The 20,014-nt window shown below is 37.2% G+C and overlaps 3 protein-coding genes across 3 annotated transcripts; 1 reads left to right on the top strand and 2 right to left on the bottom strand.

Annotated features, from left to right (window-relative positions):
* Positions 1–381: 381 nt before the first annotated feature.
* On the bottom strand, positions 382–4,333 carry LOC145772113 (iron-sulfur cluster assembly 2 homolog, mitochondrial-like). The gene is made up of 4 exons (XM_082583949.1): positions 3,430–4,333; positions 2,983–3,160; positions 1,659–1,774; positions 382–1,151 (listed from the first exon to the last, which is right to left on the bottom strand). The coding sequence occupies exons 1-4, from the start codon at positions 3,468–3,470 to the stop codon at positions 977–979; spliced, it is 510 nt and encodes a 169-aa protein (XP_082440075.1). The 5' UTR covers positions 3,471–4,333; the 3' UTR covers positions 382–976.
* On the bottom strand, positions 3,502–5,809 carry LOC145772112 (RCC1-like G exchanging factor-like protein). Its single transcript, XM_082583948.1, has one exon. It carries the CDS (start codon positions 5,797–5,799, stop codon positions 4,387–4,389), a length of 1,413 nt encoding a protein of 470 aa, XP_082440074.1. The 5' UTR covers positions 5,800–5,809; the 3' UTR covers positions 3,502–4,386.
* Positions 5,810–14,695: 8,886 nt separating this feature from the next.
* On the top strand, positions 14,696–17,273 carry LOC145772838 (uncharacterized). Its single transcript, XM_082584721.1, has 4 exons — positions 14,696–14,950; positions 15,465–15,712; positions 16,112–16,228; positions 17,064–17,273. The coding sequence occupies exons 1-4, from the start codon at positions 14,916–14,918 to the stop codon at positions 17,213–17,215; spliced, it is 552 nt and encodes a 183-aa protein (XP_082440847.1). The 5' UTR covers positions 14,696–14,915; the 3' UTR covers positions 17,216–17,273.
* The last annotated feature ends 2,741 nt before the right edge of the window (positions 17,274–20,014 follow it).

Genomic DNA, 20,014 nt, shown 5'->3' with positions numbered 1-20,014 from the left:
GGAAGAAAAAAATCCGATCTTCCAATTGAAAAGCTACCTGCTTCACACAATCCATAGCTCGGTTGTTTAAATATGATACGCACTTTTCTTCCTTTTCACTTCTGCGTAACGCAAACTTATTAGCACTGTGGTAGTTCTGACACCTCCCATGACATGAGATTTGAATATTAGAGAAAAAAATAAATAGCCCTTGAAGTCGGGAGAACTCAAATCAGCAATGGCAAGTGCATAAAGGGTTTGCGATACTTAAGACCGAAGTAGGCTGCACACTACGCAACGGTTTAATGGGACCTTGTGGGCCACAAACTGTTTGCTTCGTTCTATCTATATCCTTATCCATACAGTGACATGCGCAAGCTCTTAATTTTCAACGGTAAAATATCAGGAAGCAGAAAATAAATTGTAATCAGATACGCTAGTACTACAAATAAAATACCACAACCTTTCAAGACAGATATGAGAGTTGATAATATTTAAAAGTTATGCATTTCAATTAAACTACAATATTTCATGGAAATCGAAGCTTGTTCTGCACACAGTAAACAAACACGTTGTGTTAAATACCGGGACATTAAAACACAAGCGCTTGAATTTTCTATGTATACAGGGCATGTTTTCTTAACTTGATTTGCAAGCTGGTTAATCGCAGCACTAGGAGTATTCCTTAGGAAACACAGGTTGCTAATGCAGAAAAGAGCAATATCTGCTCGAAGTAAGTAAGAAAGCTAATTGTTCTGCACAAAACCTGGCTGAGCTCAACGATAGAGCAAGAGCTTGCTTGATGCTCTGGGCTGCAGCAGTTTAAAACATTTAGAAGAATTGGTAGTCACATTATTCTGAGTTTGCAGAAAGTAGGCTACCCCGTACTATATTGTTGTCATATACGAGAGTACGAACTGAACGTCTCATGATAAATGTGACGTCGAAACAGTAAAGAAGTCATTGTGTAGACCGGTACTGACATTTTCGCAGGCTGCTATAAATCAATAGAAAACGAAACACCGCAAGAACAACTAGAACTTGATTGGGGATTGTCCTTTAAACGGAATGCGCTTTTTATCAGTTCCTCTTCGTAGTCAACCGATGAACCTTTGATGAGTTCCAACGAGGCTTCGTCAGACACGACTTGAACACCATCACAAGAAAAAACCCTTCAAAGTATGAGGTTTTAATCTATTTTAAGTGTGATGAGCAACAAGAAATATTCAAAGCAAGCTATGAAACTTTGAGCATGAAATAAAGAATTGTCTCAAACGGAACAAAATAACTTGCGGAGTAATATAGAACAGTTTGATTTGATGGCATATACACAGATGTTGCTTGCTCCAAAACGGTTATTTTTGGACAATAAATATCCAATTTTTTAAAACTACTCTAGTAAGCTATATCCAGCTTTATATATTATTTGTCTATGCTGAACTGTCAAAAATAACTATTCAATTCAGGAGCTTTTCTCGGTGCGACTATAAAGAGTCAAGCAATCATATCCAGAAGTGCGATTTTGTCAGGACTTAAGATGCAGTAGCAATAATTTTATTCAGAGGACAAGGTGACAATCAGTACAACAGACATATTTTTATTTATTTGTAAAGTCCTTCAAATGAGACTGCTCTCGTCTCCGTTTGTTCGCTTGCTATACGGTACTTATTTGCTTTTACCTGTCATCTTCTTGTTTTTCTTTGTCAAGTTCAAATTTATAAGTAAACCCAGAGCAACCACCACCATCCACAGATACTCTCAAAAATTCACCGGGCGAAGCAACTTTTTTCATTTGCTGATAAAAATAAAAGTTTTCATTAGCTTGAAACAAACCTAGGACCAACTTAGGGGGTAAACAAGGCGGAGCAGGACTTTCCAGCACCCACACTGCAGTGCCGAGCCATTTAAATGTAAACTTTGATTTTTCTCCTGTAGTGCTTGATACGCATTTATAATTTCAATTAACTGAATTCTGAAACAGTTTGTAAAAAGTCCTACAATAATGCTATTTTCGAATACACGAAGCATAAGACAAAAATTCTATATGTTATAAACCAATAGTTCTCAACCAGGATCAATGGAAGATTCTGCGCTTGCAGCATGATTGATAAATTACGAAATTTAAAAATTGGTTGTGCTTCAACGTCTGCGCCTTTATTTATGTATTACAGTGGTTCTCAAAATGTAGGCTGCGTTGCAATGAACTGGTGCGTCGTTTGAAATTTCAAAGGACGTCGCATGAAGGTTTGGTTTCCTAACTAAAAAAATATCATATAAATGAATTAAACAGTAAATGCTATAAAAATACAAAAAGTGCTCAATGCCAAGCAAAAAGCCAAGCAGAGCGAATTACATCAAATAGTTACCATTCACTAAAAACAGGCTGTAGGGGTTTTTAGTGAATAGTAACTATATTTGAGATAAATGAATTACATTTTTTAATAAGGCTATGTTCAACTTAATTCTTTCGTGACAGCAGATTTATGATCAATGCTTAATTTGCTTAACTTAGTTAACAATGTAAACGTTAGTCAGCAGTTTATCACCACTCACCGTTTTGCAACGACTGTGATTATAACGAATTAATATTGTTTACAAATGAAAAAAGGAAGAAATTCTTTGTGACGGTCGCAAAAATTCTATTAATTTTTGATAAAATTTATAGAAAAATATTAGATCAACATATTGGTTACTGATTTTTGATCCTGTGTGCCAACATTAGCTCATAACATAATTTCGTCAATATCCTCAATCGTCATAAGTGCGTCGCGAGTTCAGCAAATTATTCTAAGTGTGTCGCATTGAAACATTTGATTCCATCAGTAGGTGCGATACAGGCCAAAATTTCAGATAAAATTTATTTAGGGGTCTGCAAAGACAAAAAGGTTGAGAACCACTGCTCTAGACAATATAATCCAGTCAATGTATTGTAAAGCATTAGATAATATATAATTCAAAAATCTTGAGTTAGCTTTAAAATGAATAAAACAGCCAAGAATTTACTTTGACACAGGTCTCTGTTATATTCAGTCCTTCTTTATCCCGCTCAGCATTCAATGCGGCTGAAGTTGTAACATTCATTATTGGAACTGCGATGCATGATGCTTTGTTGGCCGCTGACCGATCTAACCACACGCTTGCAAAACTTGTGTTTAACTTCGGCTTGAATACATTTAACGAGCTGCATAAATAACAAGGTTTAACAAACTTAAAAAGTTACATGGCATAAATAATAAAATATTTGATCATAATTAAATTACAAATTATTGGAGCCTCGTGAATTCAAACTTACCCTATTATAGGCTATCTTTTGTATTAATTTAAGACTGTAAGAGTTCAGTATCAGAGCATTTATAATGCAAAACAGTTTAAATTACCGCAACATAGGGGTTTAGTTGATAATAGTATACGTGATGAAATGACATTTATTACATAAAATCAATCACTTACCAATGACAGACATGTTGAATAGTGGCGACATACTTTGCCATTACAGTACAAATAACATAAAGGGTTTGAAAATCTTAAAATAAAAAACAAAAATTGTATATAACTGACAAGTTGGCAAAAACCAGAATTCTACTCAAGCCTGTTGCTGTGTACAATCCATGGTGAGGGTACAACCCTTTTAGCTGATACACAAGACAAAGTGAGAAACTATAGATTCAACAGCGATGGGATGTCTCTTATGTGAGATGAAAATTTAAACTTCTGCAACTTTAATGTGAAACAATAATTTACGGTATTCATTAATTTACAACATGGTCACATGGTTAGCAATTGTTGTTTCTTAGAAAGTTTCCAATAAAACTTGAAGCTCTGGTTCAACAAGTCAACCTTCTAGCAATGCAGAGACAAAAAATCAGTCCAAAACAACTATTAACCAAGAAACTGCTCATAATATAATATGAAAACAATAACATTTTGCATTGGACATCGTTTTAAGGATAGAAAAGCAGTAAGATGACGTATGGTACACTAACTTGAAAAAATCACATATATACTTTAAACAAGAATTTTTTTTAAAGTATATATATAGTTCATGTAATCAAAGTTTAGTAGTGTGCATCAAAACCAGAAGATTAGCACAAATGGAAAGTAAAATCTATCTATAAATATGATTTAACGTCTCTTGTTTCCTGTATTGCAAGCTACAGTAAACAAAATAAAAATACACAAATGTTGGTTGGAACCGTTATCCTTGGATTGACAACGCCTCTGATAAGTTCTTCCTGGCAGTTTTGCATACTTGTAGAAGCTTTTGATGCAGGGCCAGCTGCCAAGATTAGCACTTGGCTAAGTGAAGTTTTCGCTTCTTGTTGTCTGTGAATTATTCCATTCACCAGGTGCAGCTGATTGGAGAGCAGGATATACGATTCAATATTTTGACTTTAGAATACGTTTCCATTACAGCAAACTTTTTGATAAAATGATTGTGTGATCAGCTCCACATTGAACATCAATAACCTCTGAGCCAAGAATGACTTTCCAAGGAAAATACTGATCTCTATAACTGCCTATACCTAAACAACCATTGCGATTTTTACCCCATGAATACATTTCCCCAAAGTTAGTTATAGCAGCCATGTTTCCAAGACCACAACGGATATCAACCACTTTGACTTGATCATTGAAGTCAGAGTGGCCAAACAAACTAGGGGGGATAACATTGGGCCAAAGAGAGCTGTTTAAGTTTGGACCTTTTCCCAAAATTCCGTATCCCCACACCCAGACTTTGCCTTCCTCATCTAAAATCATGCAAGCAGTAGCACCCACAGCCACTTGTTGTATCTTGTTCTGTTTCAATGGTAGTTTTGTAGGTTCAAGAAGTTGAATAGATTCAGTAATGCAACCTAATTGGCCATGCTCAGAGCTTCCCCATCCAAAAACTTCACCATCTTCACTGACAGCTAAAGTTGTGTCAGCAAAAGAACTAAGATTTTTAACTCGAACTCCATCTAAGTCTCCTCCGAGACGAGTTGGCTCACCGGTAGTTTCCAAACTTCCTAAGCCAGTTTGTCCATCTGCACCCCAACCACAAGCATAAACCTGACCACTTTCAGTCAAAAACAGTGAATGATCCATGCCACAAACTATCTTTGCAACAGGACTTGAAAATTGTTCATGAGATATTAAATTAATTTTAGAGCTGTGTTCATAGAGTTCACCATCTATAACTGGCCGACCACATTGCCCAAATGCATTGTTACCCATTGCAAAAACCCCATTTTTATCTGTTAAAACTAAGGAATGAGCACGACCACATGCAATATCAATCACTTTTGTTTTCTGAGGATCTGGTATCGGAAGCGGAATAGGTGATGGTTCCATAAGGTATTGATAAGATTTTTTTGACAGGTTAGCACCTTTGTATGTCTTTTTCCGACTTCTATGGAAGCCCAATTGAGAGTCCGTATTAATTCCACAACCCCAAACTTTAATGGAATCTTTATGTCGACTAGAAAATAAACTGTAACCATATCCACAAGCAATATTGTTAATACTGTCCATCATTAACCTATATGGATAAGGTTGGTTATATTGAGGTGGAGTGCGCAGCTGGTTTTCAGGAATAGGTAATTCCAATACTCCAAGAGCCCCAGTCACTGTAAGTCCACATACATGAAGTCTTTTGTACTTCTTATGATTTTTACCGACATATCTGTAAATAGGTTGCTTTGCTTCATTCTCTCCAACAGTTCTATTGTATGGAGGAGTATAAACACTGCAACCAGGTATTTTAAAAACCAGAAAAGGTTTTTGTAATAACGATTTTGAAGAGAAAGCGACTCGTGAAAGACCCAGAAACTGTGTTTTCATTGCAGGTTGGTAATTTAACTACAAACTAAAATATCCTACTTGTTGCTGCAAAAATACATCATTATCACATGGTGCAACATTAACTTCATCATCAGTCGTTATCTCCGCCTGCGGCAGATTGCGCATCAACATGGCTTATTTGCTTCCAAGAGTACAGCTCGATGACCTCTAGAGCTGTACTGGCAGGAGCATCTGCTCCTGGTAGGGTCACCCATGCCAGGTTGGTCGAAAGGTAGAGGCCAGACAAAACGTAATCTCTCGACCAGGGCAGGAGAGCCCTCTAGTCCAGTAAGACTATCTCCTAGTGATGGTGTCACAAAATCAAACCACTCTCTTCCAACCTGCCATGAGCCAGCATGGAAGCAGTACGGCTCGTGAAATCACATGGAATAATATGTCAACATTAACTTTACTACGTAAAATTTGCTAACAATTTTATAATTTAACACCTGTTGTTCTCAATAAACCTTTTTTGAAAAATTTGGTTAAATGCATCAATCGGATAATTGTATCACAAGGTCTGGCAAATAGGTGATATGATTAGCTGATTTCGTCTGTATATCATTCTACGTTTTCCAAATGAAGAATTTTTTTTATCTATTTTCAATTGTAAGAAAGCTGGATTTTTAAAGTTTTATTATAGTATAATTAGTATATACTGACTGTAAAAATTGTGTTGAAATTTAAGAATTCCCCTGGGTGAATTTTTGTTTGCCAATAAAAATTTGGAAGTGGCTATTTTTACACACTTGTTGCCATGGTTAAAATCAGGTGTTGCCAGAGTTAGGATTAAAGTTAAAAAGGGTTAAGGTAAGAGTTAGGAATAAGGTTAAGGTATTGATCTTTGCCTAAGACTAAAATACAAGTTTTTGTTTTCAACAACCGTAAAATTTTCTCCAATTAAGGCAGAATTCCTTTGGGTAGGTTGGAATCTTTATCCTTGGATTGACAACACCTCTGATAAGTTATTCTTGGAAGTGTTGCATACTTGTAGAAGCTTTTGACACAGGGCCAGTTACCGAGATTGGCACTTGGCAAAGCGAAATTTTTGCTTGAACATTGTTTGTGAATTATTCCATTTACCAGGTGCTGCTGAATGGAGAGCAGTCCTGAAATCTCAAGAGCATAACCAGCGCAGCTTAAACTTGAGGTTTCTTTGTGTACAATGTCAGGCGCTTAACCATTGAGCTGAAAGGGCAGTTTGCCAAACAAAATTATATACGACCTTAAATTAATTGCATAACTATATATTTGCTCAAATGTACTGAGCCAAACTTGTTTTGGTGTTGAAATTTACTTGTCCTGTTAGGAAAAATGGCTGTAGTGTATATATTGTCATTGTTAAACGAGTAGAATAGCATTGGTGGCTGTCATACTAACGATACGGGTAGTTACTGAGTTTAAAAAAGGCAGTGGCTATTTGACCGGCTCCGGTCTTTGAATCTGAAACACTATTTGACCGGTCATGACATCATTACACATGCACTTTTTTCTTTTTCTCTTTCAAAGTAAAAGATACCAGCGGGAGAAACATCGTACGCGCCGCTGATTTATATAGTTGAATAAAACTATTCAATTTCTAACTTATTGAGAGCAAAAATGTAATGCGTCGTTCCGTTCAGCAAACACGGTCACATCCTATTACGACAAACGAAAATTACCCAGAGAAATTCTCAAATTCCAACTAATTAAAAAAACTCTAACTTTATTACTCATATTTTGAAAAGACATAAAAAAATGGTCTGTAGGCTACTGAAATTAAAAATTGACCATAAAAATGTATATAGCAGCCTAACAATTGTGTCACTTCGGGTCAAAATTTAGTTTAAAAAAAAAATGTCGCTTGCGGTAGTATCGAACTCATTCCCTCTGGTACACCAGCCCGAGGACTATCGATAGCGCCACTGACTGAGTTGAATACAATTGTCGAATTTAGAACTTATATACGATAGGGACTTTTTTCTTTTCTTCTCGTCTTTTGCTTTGAAAGAGAAAAAGAAAAAAGTGCATGTGTAATGATGTCATGACCGGTCAAATAGTGTTTCAGATTCAAAGACCGGAGCCGGTCAAATAGCCACTGCCTTTAAAAAAAGCCTTTCATTAATGTATATATATTTTTAGTGTTTCGGTTTTTCCATTTTTTTTCTCTTGTTGGTGCTGAGTTGGTGTATGATCTGACTTTTCACAAAAATATATGCTTAAGCGCATTACATTAGTAGTGACATACGATGGTCACAGCCTCTGCCTGAAAACCCTTGGTTGTTTTGCTTTCTAAAGCTATCTTATACCCTAGTTTAGCAACAGTCCAACAGGAACAGCAAATATGGCATTACAACTACAGTATAGTCTATATTCTATAATCAATTGCAAAATATTTACAAATTTGTGAAGTTGACGCAATTACTTTGATGTTTACAAATACGCACATTGGCTTATAGCATCTATGCTTATAGCCTAGCAAAAGCATGATAAAAATCCCCAATGCATTACCACAATATCATTAAATGGATTCGCTGCTTTTGGCTATAATCAGATGGAATTGTTCAACACTGAGCGTTTCTTCATGTTTGTGAACTGTACGCAACTTGCGGTGTATATACTTTGTCCACTTTACTTTGATTGGCATAAGTAAGGATAAATTAAATTTGTAAGTCTCAGAAACAAAATTGCCAGACTGAAATTTGCAAAACAGACTAAACTCACCAAAAAAATAGACCAAATAAGTAGAAAAAAGGCCAAAAATAAGCCAAACTCGAACAAGATGTAATACAGTAAGCATTGTTGTGCCAGAATCCGAACTTGGATTTGTTCTTGTTGAATATCAGCATTAAGCAGCAATGTTGCCAGGCTACGAAAAGGTCTTACAGCCAAAATAATACAAAAAAGGCCAAACAAGGAAAGTATTAGATGAAAAAGGCCAATGGATATGTACCTGTTTCTATCAAAGTAATGTCTTTAATATTTATATTTATTGATATTTTATGACTTGTAGCGGATTTTAAATATTTTCTGAACGTAGCCCGAAGAATAACAAGTATAAAAGAACTGTGCGGATGAGTTTTAATCCGCTACAGTGCCCGCAGTGCTTCCACTTTTACAAAGCTAGATTACCACTTGTATTACCACATTTGTCCTCAGATTACCACATCTTTACTGTGATGTTCTTACCGATTTTAACCGTATTTCAACTTACTTTTACATTAACATTTTACTTTTTTTTTTCCTCCAGCTTTTTCAAAGTGAACAGCAAAGTTTTTGCTCTCCAGGTCTAAATATATAAGTTGGAATCAAGAAAAAATTAGGCCTGGAGAATAGCTAGATTTGTACAAATTGAGAAAGGAACTTAATTGTAGTCCTTTTAGTCAAAAAAATTTCAAAATCGATAAAGAACTCGCGAAGAAGGGACAATTCAAAGAAACCTTGATTTAGCCTAGCTAGTAGCTACAGTATAAAGGCCTACCAGTGAATTCAGCAGCCATTTTGCTATTTGCATATTCTGAGTTGGATCGCTCATGGATAGCCACTTTTATTATTGAATATTGAAGACAAAGTAAAGAGAAGTCACAAGAAATGTTTTTGTCCTTTTTATATTCCACCCAACCCTAGTCAACCTTCATTTTCACTCAGTTCAGTTCAGTTGTTTTTATTTCTGACCATCATATCAAAACAATACACGTCAACATAGCAAAGGTCGAGAAAAAGGTAGAAGCGACAAAACGCGAACGTTAAAACGTGCTTGAGACCGAAGTAAGTTATTGATTTGAAAGAAATTTGGCACGGTCGCAACACCTTCAGAAAAATTGAAGATAGCCTATAAAGGGAAAATAAAAAATAAAATGTTACAAAAAAAAACAAACAAATAAACAACATATATTTAGGCTATAGCTTTATTAGCCCACATAGCTTTAGCTGATATATTTAAGAATTGTATGGACAGTTGCTATGAAGATCGGCCATGGTGCGTTATCAAGAGTGCTGATGGTCGTAAGGGGAACACGTCTTGATGCGTTTAGCTCATAGCAAAGAAGAGCAAGGCAGGCAAAGAAAACCAAGTTCAACCAAGTTCAAACCCTACCCAGGCTTGGTGCTGCAATCATCGACTCAAAAGAATGTTGTTTATGGTTACCAAATCAAATTTTTAAAGAAATGAATCTGGACTGTTCATTGTAGCCTAGGCTACCGTATGTTACAACCCTGTTTTTGTTTAATTTTGTTTTGTTGGCCAATAGTTTGTAGTTCTGCGCAATTTTTAATTTATAGGAATGTAATCAGCTCGGTCTGACTGATTTTATAATTTTTGCCTAATTTTCATATTTTATGACGCAACAATAATATTTTTGAAAATTTGATCTTTCGAGCTGTTCCTTCTCTTGTTTTTTCTATCAATCAATCAATCAATGTTTTATTTGTCAGTAACAGGAACATAGGTACATGTTTAAAATATGCAATTAATATACACAATGCAAAGTTACACAAGTTCCCATACCGACAGGGAGACAACGAAACGACCATACGGTCTACAAGTCAATTGTCACCCTACGGAAATGACGATTTTGCCATTTAAAATAAGCTTACAACAGAAAAATAAAACGTTAAAACGTTCCCGCGCTTCAACATACGCACCAAAAAAACAAAAACATATTTAAGATAACGTAGGCCTAAACACAAAATTCCAAGAAGCAAGCATTTTTGCTTCCCCATGTTACAGTAGGCCTAATTGATGTCTTAATTAGGCTGCTTGATCCATTAACTGCAACAGACCACATTTTGTTTTCAAACCTGCATATGTTTAATTGCGTAGCATTTTTTAACCTAATTCATTTGTTTTAATACCACCGTTTTAAACTGAAATTAAATGATTAAAGTTTGTCTGAATAAAAAGTAGTAGGCCTACATCAATTACAGATAGGCTAATATTCACTAATCACTTTATATGTTATTGCGCTCAATTGTGTCTTTGTTTTTTCTACAAGTCGTGCTGTCACGCTGAACCGGTTTCCTTAATTTTTTATCTTTCGGGGGTCTTTTGTGACATCACAATTCATTTTTTAACTTGCCTACGAAGACTCAAAGTAAAAAGTTCAGGAAACTTGTAATTTTTTTTTAATTTTTTTTCAATTTTATTTTTAATTGTTGGCGCAAACACGTAGTGAACGGCAAACTAACAAAAGGGAAACTGGAAAAATAACTAAAACGTAATTTACCGATGCTTGACATTTGTCACATTAAGAACAGGGAAGCAGCTGACTCGATGACTGATATAGTCTTTCGCTGCTTCCTATCTGTTGTGGTACCTAGATGGCTATGGTGCTATTCTATTCATGTTGTGTATAATTGTACCGTTACCGTGCTATTGTTGCAACAGACAAAATAAAAGTTTTCTCTCTCTCTCTAACAAAGTGGCTATTTTTACCCACTTGTTGCCATGGTTTCAATTAAGTGTTGCCAGGGTTAGGATTAAAGATAGTCCGCCCCGATAGCTCAACTGGTTAGCGCGTCACTTCTGGCACAAAAAAGCTTCAAGATCAAGCGGCGCTGGTTGGACTCTTGGAGTGTGCGCTTGAGCAACGCACATTAAGGACTGCTCGCCATTCAGCGGCAAAATCTTACTTTTAGAGTGACTAGAATCAATGAGACAGAAAGCTCGTGGGAAAAAAAAATTCGCGACCGGGCCTGCGTCAGTGATTCAAAGCCTCTACAGGTATACGAAACTGCCAGGATTAAGCTTTGCAAGAAGCTTTTCCAGTCCGAAGATAAAGATTCAATCAATCAAGTTAGGGAAGGTTAAGGTAAGGGTTAGACTTAGGAGTAAGGTTAGGGTTTTGATCTTTACCCAGAACTAAAAAAAATTCCAAAATGCAAATTTTTGTTTTTTAACAGCTTTAAACTTTTCTCAAATTGGGACAAAATTCCTGATCTGGCAACGCTATTATTTGGCTATATTTACAATACATAGTGTAAAATAAGGTCTAAAACAACTGCTCAGTTTATTAACAGTAGGCTAACGGTTATTAACAGTTATTAAAACGCCCGAAATAAGTAAGCAAAGTACTGTAGGTACTTGACACCGCAGCTAGAATCTGAAAGACATCTTGACTATGAATATGATCACATGGTCACCCTACGTTCAAAGTCAGGACTCAGGACGCATTCCAAAATCAAACCGAAAACAGCGGAACATGCTAGTCGCATGGTATTATAAGTAGTTTTTTGCATATCTGTTTGTTTTCAGAAGAAAACTGTTTAAATGCTCTTATTTATTGATAGTATTTTATGTCAAATTTATAAAATTTATAATTTCCACATTTTCGCAACATTTTCACACAAAATTTCCATACTACCACTAAATTACCACAAATTTTTCATTACCACATTTTTACCACAAGCATGATGAAAATTCCACAATTGTGGTAATTACCACCAAAGTGGAAGCGCTATACAGTGGTGACATCTGGCACTTAGAGGGTGAGCGTAATCTGACTTGGCGCTGGCGTCACATTACAAGTAGCCTATTGAACAAGTATAGGCTACAATATGTATTGATCAATGCTGAATATGGTTTTCATCTGGTAAGGTTACGATATATGAGAAATAAAAACAGAGAGAGACTGTTCACCAGGCATTTGGTAATAAAATTAGTTTGCGTTCTTCTGGTGACTATATGCTAGGTTACCTCGTGATGTTAAAGATGATAACTAGCTTTTGTATTTCCGACGTTTCGTCAGTCAGCACGACTGACTTTATCAAGGTGGCTAAAACAGGTTAACACAACCTGTTCAGCAACTAGAATCAACGAGCACCAAAGAGCTATTAAATTTCAACGTCCAGAGCATTCCGCTCTTTGCAAACACTCTATAAATTCAGACCATAAAATTACTTGGACCAACGCCACCATTCTTAAAACTGAAAAGGATTATACAAAAAGATTGTTCACAGAAAAATGGTACATAAACCAGAAGGCACAACATGCTCTTAACCAAAAAGATGGTCAGAATTTCCCCTCTGTGTACAAAAAATTACTTTAACTTTAGCTTCACCTTTTCCATTCTCAGTGCGTTTTCTCTACCATTGTTATTGCTAATCCCATTGTTTTCTGTCTTGTCTGATGTTTTTTCAACGTTTCTTGACAGTGGCCCAATAGATAGATAAATTTACGCTGTTGGAAAGTAGCCTACTGGTTTTAGGCATTCCCTGCATTTAGTTTAACCTCTAGGTATCGTTGCGTGTTTTAATTCTGATTCTTGCTGCTTTAAGGCGCGTTCACACTACAGTTATTTTCGCCGCAGCAAAGCGAACCTTTTGTTTGTTTTATTGTCGCCTGGTGTCGCTCACTTGTAGTTGCTTTGCTTCAGTTTCACAAAGTGAGCGTGTGACAAAGATCAATCCTGAGCGTTTTTTCTGCTCAGCTGCGCTTGGTTTCTGCGTGACGTCATGCGTGTTTTTGGCTCGAAAGTTGATTTTCTGAGTCTCGGGTGTCTGCTTCGCTTAGGCTGGAGTCTGGACAACTACCCTGTTTGAAGTTGGTAGTTATACAGGGATATTGAATAGCCTGGGAAAGTTTCTGTAGCAGATAAGGCAATTGCTGGGTCTCAGTAAGTTATTTTGGCTTTACCTAGGACTGTAGTTAAGGAAAATTATTATAAAATGAGTGTGGTAAGGCTACCTAGGACAGCAAGCTTGTACCCAAAGTGCTCAGTTTCATGACCAGTGAATCAGGAATATATCCAAATTATTTTAGTTAGAATCTGTAGTTAGAACAGTAACTTAGAAAGGGTATCATTTAGATCATAACATTATTGTAGCTAGCCCTACTAGTTGTTACGGTACTCTCAGTAAAAAAATGAGCACATTTTTCAACAACGACCAAAAATTGGAAACTTTAATTTTGGCCGTACAAGACTTTTCATGTCTTTGGGATTTGAAGACACAGTCCTACCACAACCACAACAGCCGTGAGAACGCTTGGGTGCAAGTTGCGGCTCAATGTAATTGCCCTGATGGTGAGTCTTGTAGTACCTAGTACCGGTATACTGTAATATTAGAGTGGTCCTTATTTGCTAACTTTTGAATTATAACTACATATAAGGACCACCCAATATAACATAGTGTAAAAGTGTTTTTTGGGGTATATTTAGAGTATTATTATTGCTTTTCGTAGTTTATTGTATTTGAAGTGCATAATAACAATGTGAGATCTAAACCAACATAACCCAGACCAGACCTCTATGGTTGCATCCTACAATACATGGATCCAAGTAAAATTTATCATCTGCATTTCTCCTAACATTGAGTAACCACAGTTACTTTAGTTAAGTTTAAGGACATATCAGATTCATCGTAAGAGACATATCAGATTCATCGTATTACTCAATGTTTTGCTTGATAGGATACTTGTTTTTTAGCCATGTAACTGTTCATGATAGGGACAGTGGAATATCGGGACGACTCACTTTACTGATTTTTCTTGCGAAATAAACAGCTGGAGGGTTATTAAGAAGTTCAAAAATTAGCAGAACTACACAACGTTTTCTTTGCTTTTAGGTAAATTCATTCTCATCAAATGAATTGCTATGTTTAGGTAAAATTTTGGGTGCTAGAAAATCTGCAAAACCTTACTGCAGCAATGTAAGGCTACCTACCATTACCGGTGTTGCGTAAATTCTAACCCTGCATTATCATGACTTTCTTAAATAAACATGATATCACACATTTCCTACATTTATTTTGGCGATACACACTCTGTACACACGTGGGCAGATCATATAAACTGCACCTGAGTATGCGACATATGGCAGTAGACCTTAAGCTGTAGTTGTATCAAATTTTGTCATAACATTATGACCCTCCAGTTGTCCACCTTACTTTTGAGTGAGCAATCCCCTTCTTCTACCATCCCTAGTTCATGATAGCCTATTACAGGACCGAACATGCAGGACAAGTCAGTGTATGGATGAGTCATTAATATGTATCATGTTAGATGAAAATATGCTTGTTTAGTTTCAGACTGTTTAAAAGTGTGGAAATCACTTCGGGATAAATACAGACGAATAAGGAAAAAAATCCCTCGATCTGGCGATGCAGCTGCCACTAGCAAGCCGTGGAGTTTGCTCAACATTATGAGTTTTCTTGACCCAGTCATGGCATATAGAAAGTAAGTATATTCAGGCATTGCTTAGCCTATGTGGTGCAAAATAAATCAATCTGTACCTGTATGTAGTCTACATTTCTCTCAATCAATATGTATTTCACACAAACGTATGTTGCCATAACTGAAAGTTAATTGCTCAAGGATAAGCCTGCTATGTCACTGAAATGTTTTGTTGCGTACCCAATACTGAGGCTGTTCGAAACAAAATTCTTTTTAAAGATTTTTGCTCCGAAACGAAACCAAGAAAAGGAATTTTGTTTCGAACAGCCTTAATGCGAATTCACTTTGATGTATGAGTTTTTGGCACTTTTTATGTTTCCAAACTCTTGTATATTTCGTTTCGAACACAGAACGAAACGAAATGGCTTGGACTTCGAAATGAAACGAATTTCTTTACTCAGAAATTATTTCGAAACGAAATCAAGAAAAGGAATTTCGCTTCGAAACGAAATATTTTTGTTTCGAGTAGCCTTACCCAAATACCCATGGCACTGAAAGTATACAAATGTTTTCACAGAACTACTTCTAATCTGACGTTTGGAATCTCAGAGGATCTTCAAGAAAAATCACCTCTTACAGAAAATGAAGCTGACTGCCACATTGCTGGAGACATACAAGCTGACGCTCAGTCAGTTTTTAATTCATTGCCTGACAACAGCCAATCATCGGAGGCTCCAAATGAAAATGTCACTCTTTCTCTTGAGGACAGCGAGCTTGCTTCAGTAGAATCATCGCCAATTTCATTGAACCAGCGTATGAGTTCAGGTAAATAAGCTGAAGTAGGCTACGCCTTGCGGCCTGTAAATGCTGAATTCATCGCAAATCGTTTGTGGGTTATGTTGTGTGTGTTTATGGACCTATTAACAGATGTCAGTGGCTTAGCACTCGACTCAAGATCAAGCGGCGCCGGTTCGGTTTTTGGGGTGTGCGTTTGAGCGACGCATTTCAGGACTGCTTACCATTCAGCGGCACCTAGTGGATGGAACATTTCTTCGCCAACAACTATAGGAATAGGAAACTTCACTCTGTCAATCTCGGTAACCAGTCCTGTTTCAAAAGCCTCTACAAGTATGCGAAACGGGCATATTGAGGCTTCGTCAGTCTGAGGATAAAGATTCAAAAACCAACCAAACACGTCTTCATATTGTTTTACGTCTTTCACAGATACTTGTACAAAGCAAAAGAAAAGAACTGGCGGTCGCAAACGCAAATTAAGCGATTGTACGACATCCATTGCTAGCTTTTGCATGAAGGAGTTAAAAGACATACAGAAGGAAGCAGGTAACCAAACTATCTGCTGTTTTAAAACTACAATAGCCTACCTTTCTTTGCCATAATAAACTTCAAAATGTTCAGTAGTTAATTTCTATTCAGTAGGCCTACTCAACTTTTAGCTAGACCCCGGCTATGAACATGAAGTTTATTTTTCCGCTTTGTTGGTCAGAAATACAAATATACTGAACTGGCATTGCAACCTCGAGAACTCCACACAAGTTTGAAAGCACATGAAATAATTTAACACAATTTGTTGTTAACACCTATTGTTAACAATATTTGTTAACACCTATCCTCACAAGCAAGCAATTTCCTGCTGCAACCAGAGGGCAAGTTTACTCCAGTTGTATGAGGAGTGTCATGCTCTATGGCTCTGAAACGTAGGCTACTTTAGCAAGCACCGTCAAGCGCCTACAACGTAATGACAGAGCGATGGTAAGATGGACCTGCCTAGTCAAGCCTGAAGACAACATTCAGTTTGAGACTCTTCTATCAAAGCTTAAACTAAAAGACATCAGTGAAGTCCTCCAATTAGGCTGACTGAGATGGCTTGGTCACGTTGAGCGTAGCTCAAGCTGGATCTCACAGGTCAGATGTGTCAACATCGCAGCACAGCGGGGTCAAGGTAGACCAAAACTTTCTTGGGAAGAACTTGTAAAACGTGACCTTGTAGCCCTGAACATGGACTCTGCCAACCCAATAAATCGCGAGGTGTGGAGGGGAAGACTTCGTTCTCGACAGACAGACAGGCCACACCCTCGACATGAGGATTAATTCATGGCCTGTATAATCAAAATTGGTTGATGATGATGTTATAATGTATCTGTTTTCATTTTTGCAGAACAAGAACATGATTCCATCGGCTCTTTCTTTGACTTTGTAGCAAAAGAGGCCAGACAAATGCCAAAACTAATCAGGATGAATTTCCAAAACGAAGTGATGGAGCTGGTTAAAACGTACACACAACAAGTGGAATCATTACATTGTAACTAGTAGCCTATTATATTAGTGTGCCATTTCTGATGTTTCTACATTTTTCATTGAAATACATTGTGATGAAACAAACTTGAAAATGGTTATTTCATGCTACAATTCATCTTAAGCTACGTGGTGCTCAGAGCTTTTTCATTTTGCCATGAAACTGCTCCAACGTTACTGAAATAATCTTTGAAAGATTCGCGTACATTCATGGCTTCAGATGAGCTTCGTCTTCCGATGCGACGCATTTGAGAAATGCCCTCCGTTCTCCATTCACCTAGGTGCACGGTCCCATTGCTATCTTCATGGTCAGTAGAATTCGGACTTTGATATTGTGTACCACACTCACGTCGGAGAAAATTGTGAACAACAACGGCTGCCTTAACAATTTAAGAAGTAGGAGCAACTAGAAGAGGACGACGAAAACATCTAAACTTTGAAGCTAATATGCCAAAAGCATTTTCTACAATTCGTTGCGCACGCGACAGCCTGTAGTTGAATATTTTTTTATCATGAGATAAGCCTGAACCAGGGTAGGGTCACATTAAGTTTTGACTAAGGGGAAAAGCTTCATCTACAAATACAAACGGCATTGATAGTTGGTTTGTAGCCTACCGTGTAGCGGTTTATCTGCTGGAAGTCGAAGCTGCCCACTGATTAACAGTTTTCCAAATTCAGACTGCGCGAATATAATAGAATCGCTATGTCGCTATAATTTAATCTGCACAAATAACCTGTTTGGATAAGGCCCTTGTGTTTTACTTTCAAAGCCCGAGTGGAAAGGTTGCAGGAGCAAAATAAAATGGTCCCTCGTCTTTTACCATTATAATCCACACCCGAAATGTAAGCGACTAAGCGTACCATAAGGTGGGCTACTTCGAACACATTTCACAGTTATTTGCGTGTATTTTTTAAAGTATTTATGCTAAATATCTCAAATTTGGTCATCATTGGGTGCAACATAGTCCATTTTGAAAAGTACTAAAAACACATTGATACAGCCAAACAAAACAATAGGTAGGGCTACTTTGAACACTGTCCAAAGTTATGCACATCAACATAGCGCTAAATCGCTAAAAAACACTAGATAACGAAAAAAAACACTAGATCTAGTGGAAAAACACCAGTAGTGGCACCATTGACACTGATCAAACAATTTTTACAGTGGCTGAAAAAAGCATTGTTGCGTCATAAAGGTATGAGCATTCGTTTTGCTTTGCCTGCGTTGAAATAACTGTAGTGTAGACACTTTTTTTTCTCGTCAAACGTTTGCTTCGCGTTGCTGCCGCGATGTTTTCTTATAGTGTGAACGCGCCCTTACTTTACTCATTTTATCAGTATGTTTTTGTGTTGTGCCATCGTTGCTGAACAGGTTGTGTTAACCTGTTTTAGCCACCTTGATAAAGTCAGTCGTGCTGACTGACGAAACGTCGGAAATACAAAAGCTAGTTATCATCTTTAACATCACGAGGTAACCTAGCATATAGTCACCAGAAGAACGCAAACTAATTTTATTATATATGAGAAATATTGATTATTATGCATTTTGAAGAATAAATTTTAAAAAAGCCAAATCTAGAAAAAGACCAAATGTATAATTTCTAAGGCCAACAAACTCTAAAAAAAGCCAAATTTGAGAAATTTGGCCTTAAAAAAGCCAATCTAACAACTCTTCTCAGAAATGCAAAAACAAGGCAGTTGGCAAACAAGAGTGGCCTAAAAGAAGAAAAATTCAATAGTCAAAATTGAATAAAATTTGGTGAAAATGGAACAAAACCAAACAAAGAAAGCTTAACTGCTAATCTCGAGACTCCAAAACAAAACTAGCCCAATTCCGCTGGAAAATTGTGGAACTGGCAACTCTGATGGCAAACGCTGCAAAAATAAGGTGGCCACTTCATGGCAAATTTCTGCCCCAGCCACTGAAACCACAAACCAATCAGCCAATCGTAAGCCACGTTTTTGTGACATGAAAAGCAGATGATACAAAGCAAATTAAGTACCGGTAATGGTTTCCCCGTCAGCTGCTTTGCATAGGGCTAGAAGTTCGATTCTTCTTCCTCGTGTGAACCTTCTTCGCCACTCCAGGGGTCAAGGGGCTCTGCCTTTTACCACCAGTGGCGGGCCACTCGGTCTAGATCAGTGGTTTTTAAGGCGACCAATTAAAAAAAAATCAGTTTTGTAAAACCTTGCGGCCCAAGCAAATTGTCGTAATATTTTAAAAACCATACAAGAGGTTTCATTGCGACACAGCACTACAAAAGCAGTACCGTAGCCTAAGTTTTCCGAATATAATATATCACATTAGGCAGCAATTTTGTGCGTTTTAAACTTTGTATTCTACAAAATTCTTCATTTTGTTTAATATGTTTCTGTGTTGTGCCGTTTGCTTGCTAATGTTTGCTGCTAATCGGCAGGTAGTTTTACTTCTTTCAGCCCCTTGATAAAGCCAGTCGATTGCCGTGCTGCCTGACGAAACGTTGGATATAAAAAGTTAGGTTGATTGGTTGGTTTTGAATCTTTATCCTCGGATTGACAAAGCCTTGATAGGTTATTCCTGGTAGTTTCGCATACTTATAGAGCCGCTGAATGGAGAGCCGTCCTGAAATGCGTTGCTCAAGCGCACACCCCGAGAGTTGAACCAGAGCCGCGTGATCTTGAGCCGGGCTCGTAACCACTGAGCTAACGGCGCGGGGCTAGTTGCTAGTCATCACTTTAATATCTTGTGATAGACCTGGTCTAGTCTACAGTCAGAGCATAATTAATAAATATTACTGTTCTGCATAGTTAATAGCATAGTTTCTGCATAGTTAA

Source organism: Aplidium turbinatum, chromosome 6, assembly GCF_918807975.1.
Source record: "Aplidium turbinatum chromosome 6, kaAplTurb1.1, whole genome shotgun sequence".
In the NCBI taxonomy this organism is placed as follows: Eukaryota; Metazoa; Chordata; class Ascidiacea; order Aplousobranchia; family Polyclinidae; genus Aplidium; species Aplidium turbinatum.
The sequence above is the reverse complement of the archived record's forward strand: the minus strand, read 5'-3'. Positions and strand labels throughout refer to the sequence as shown.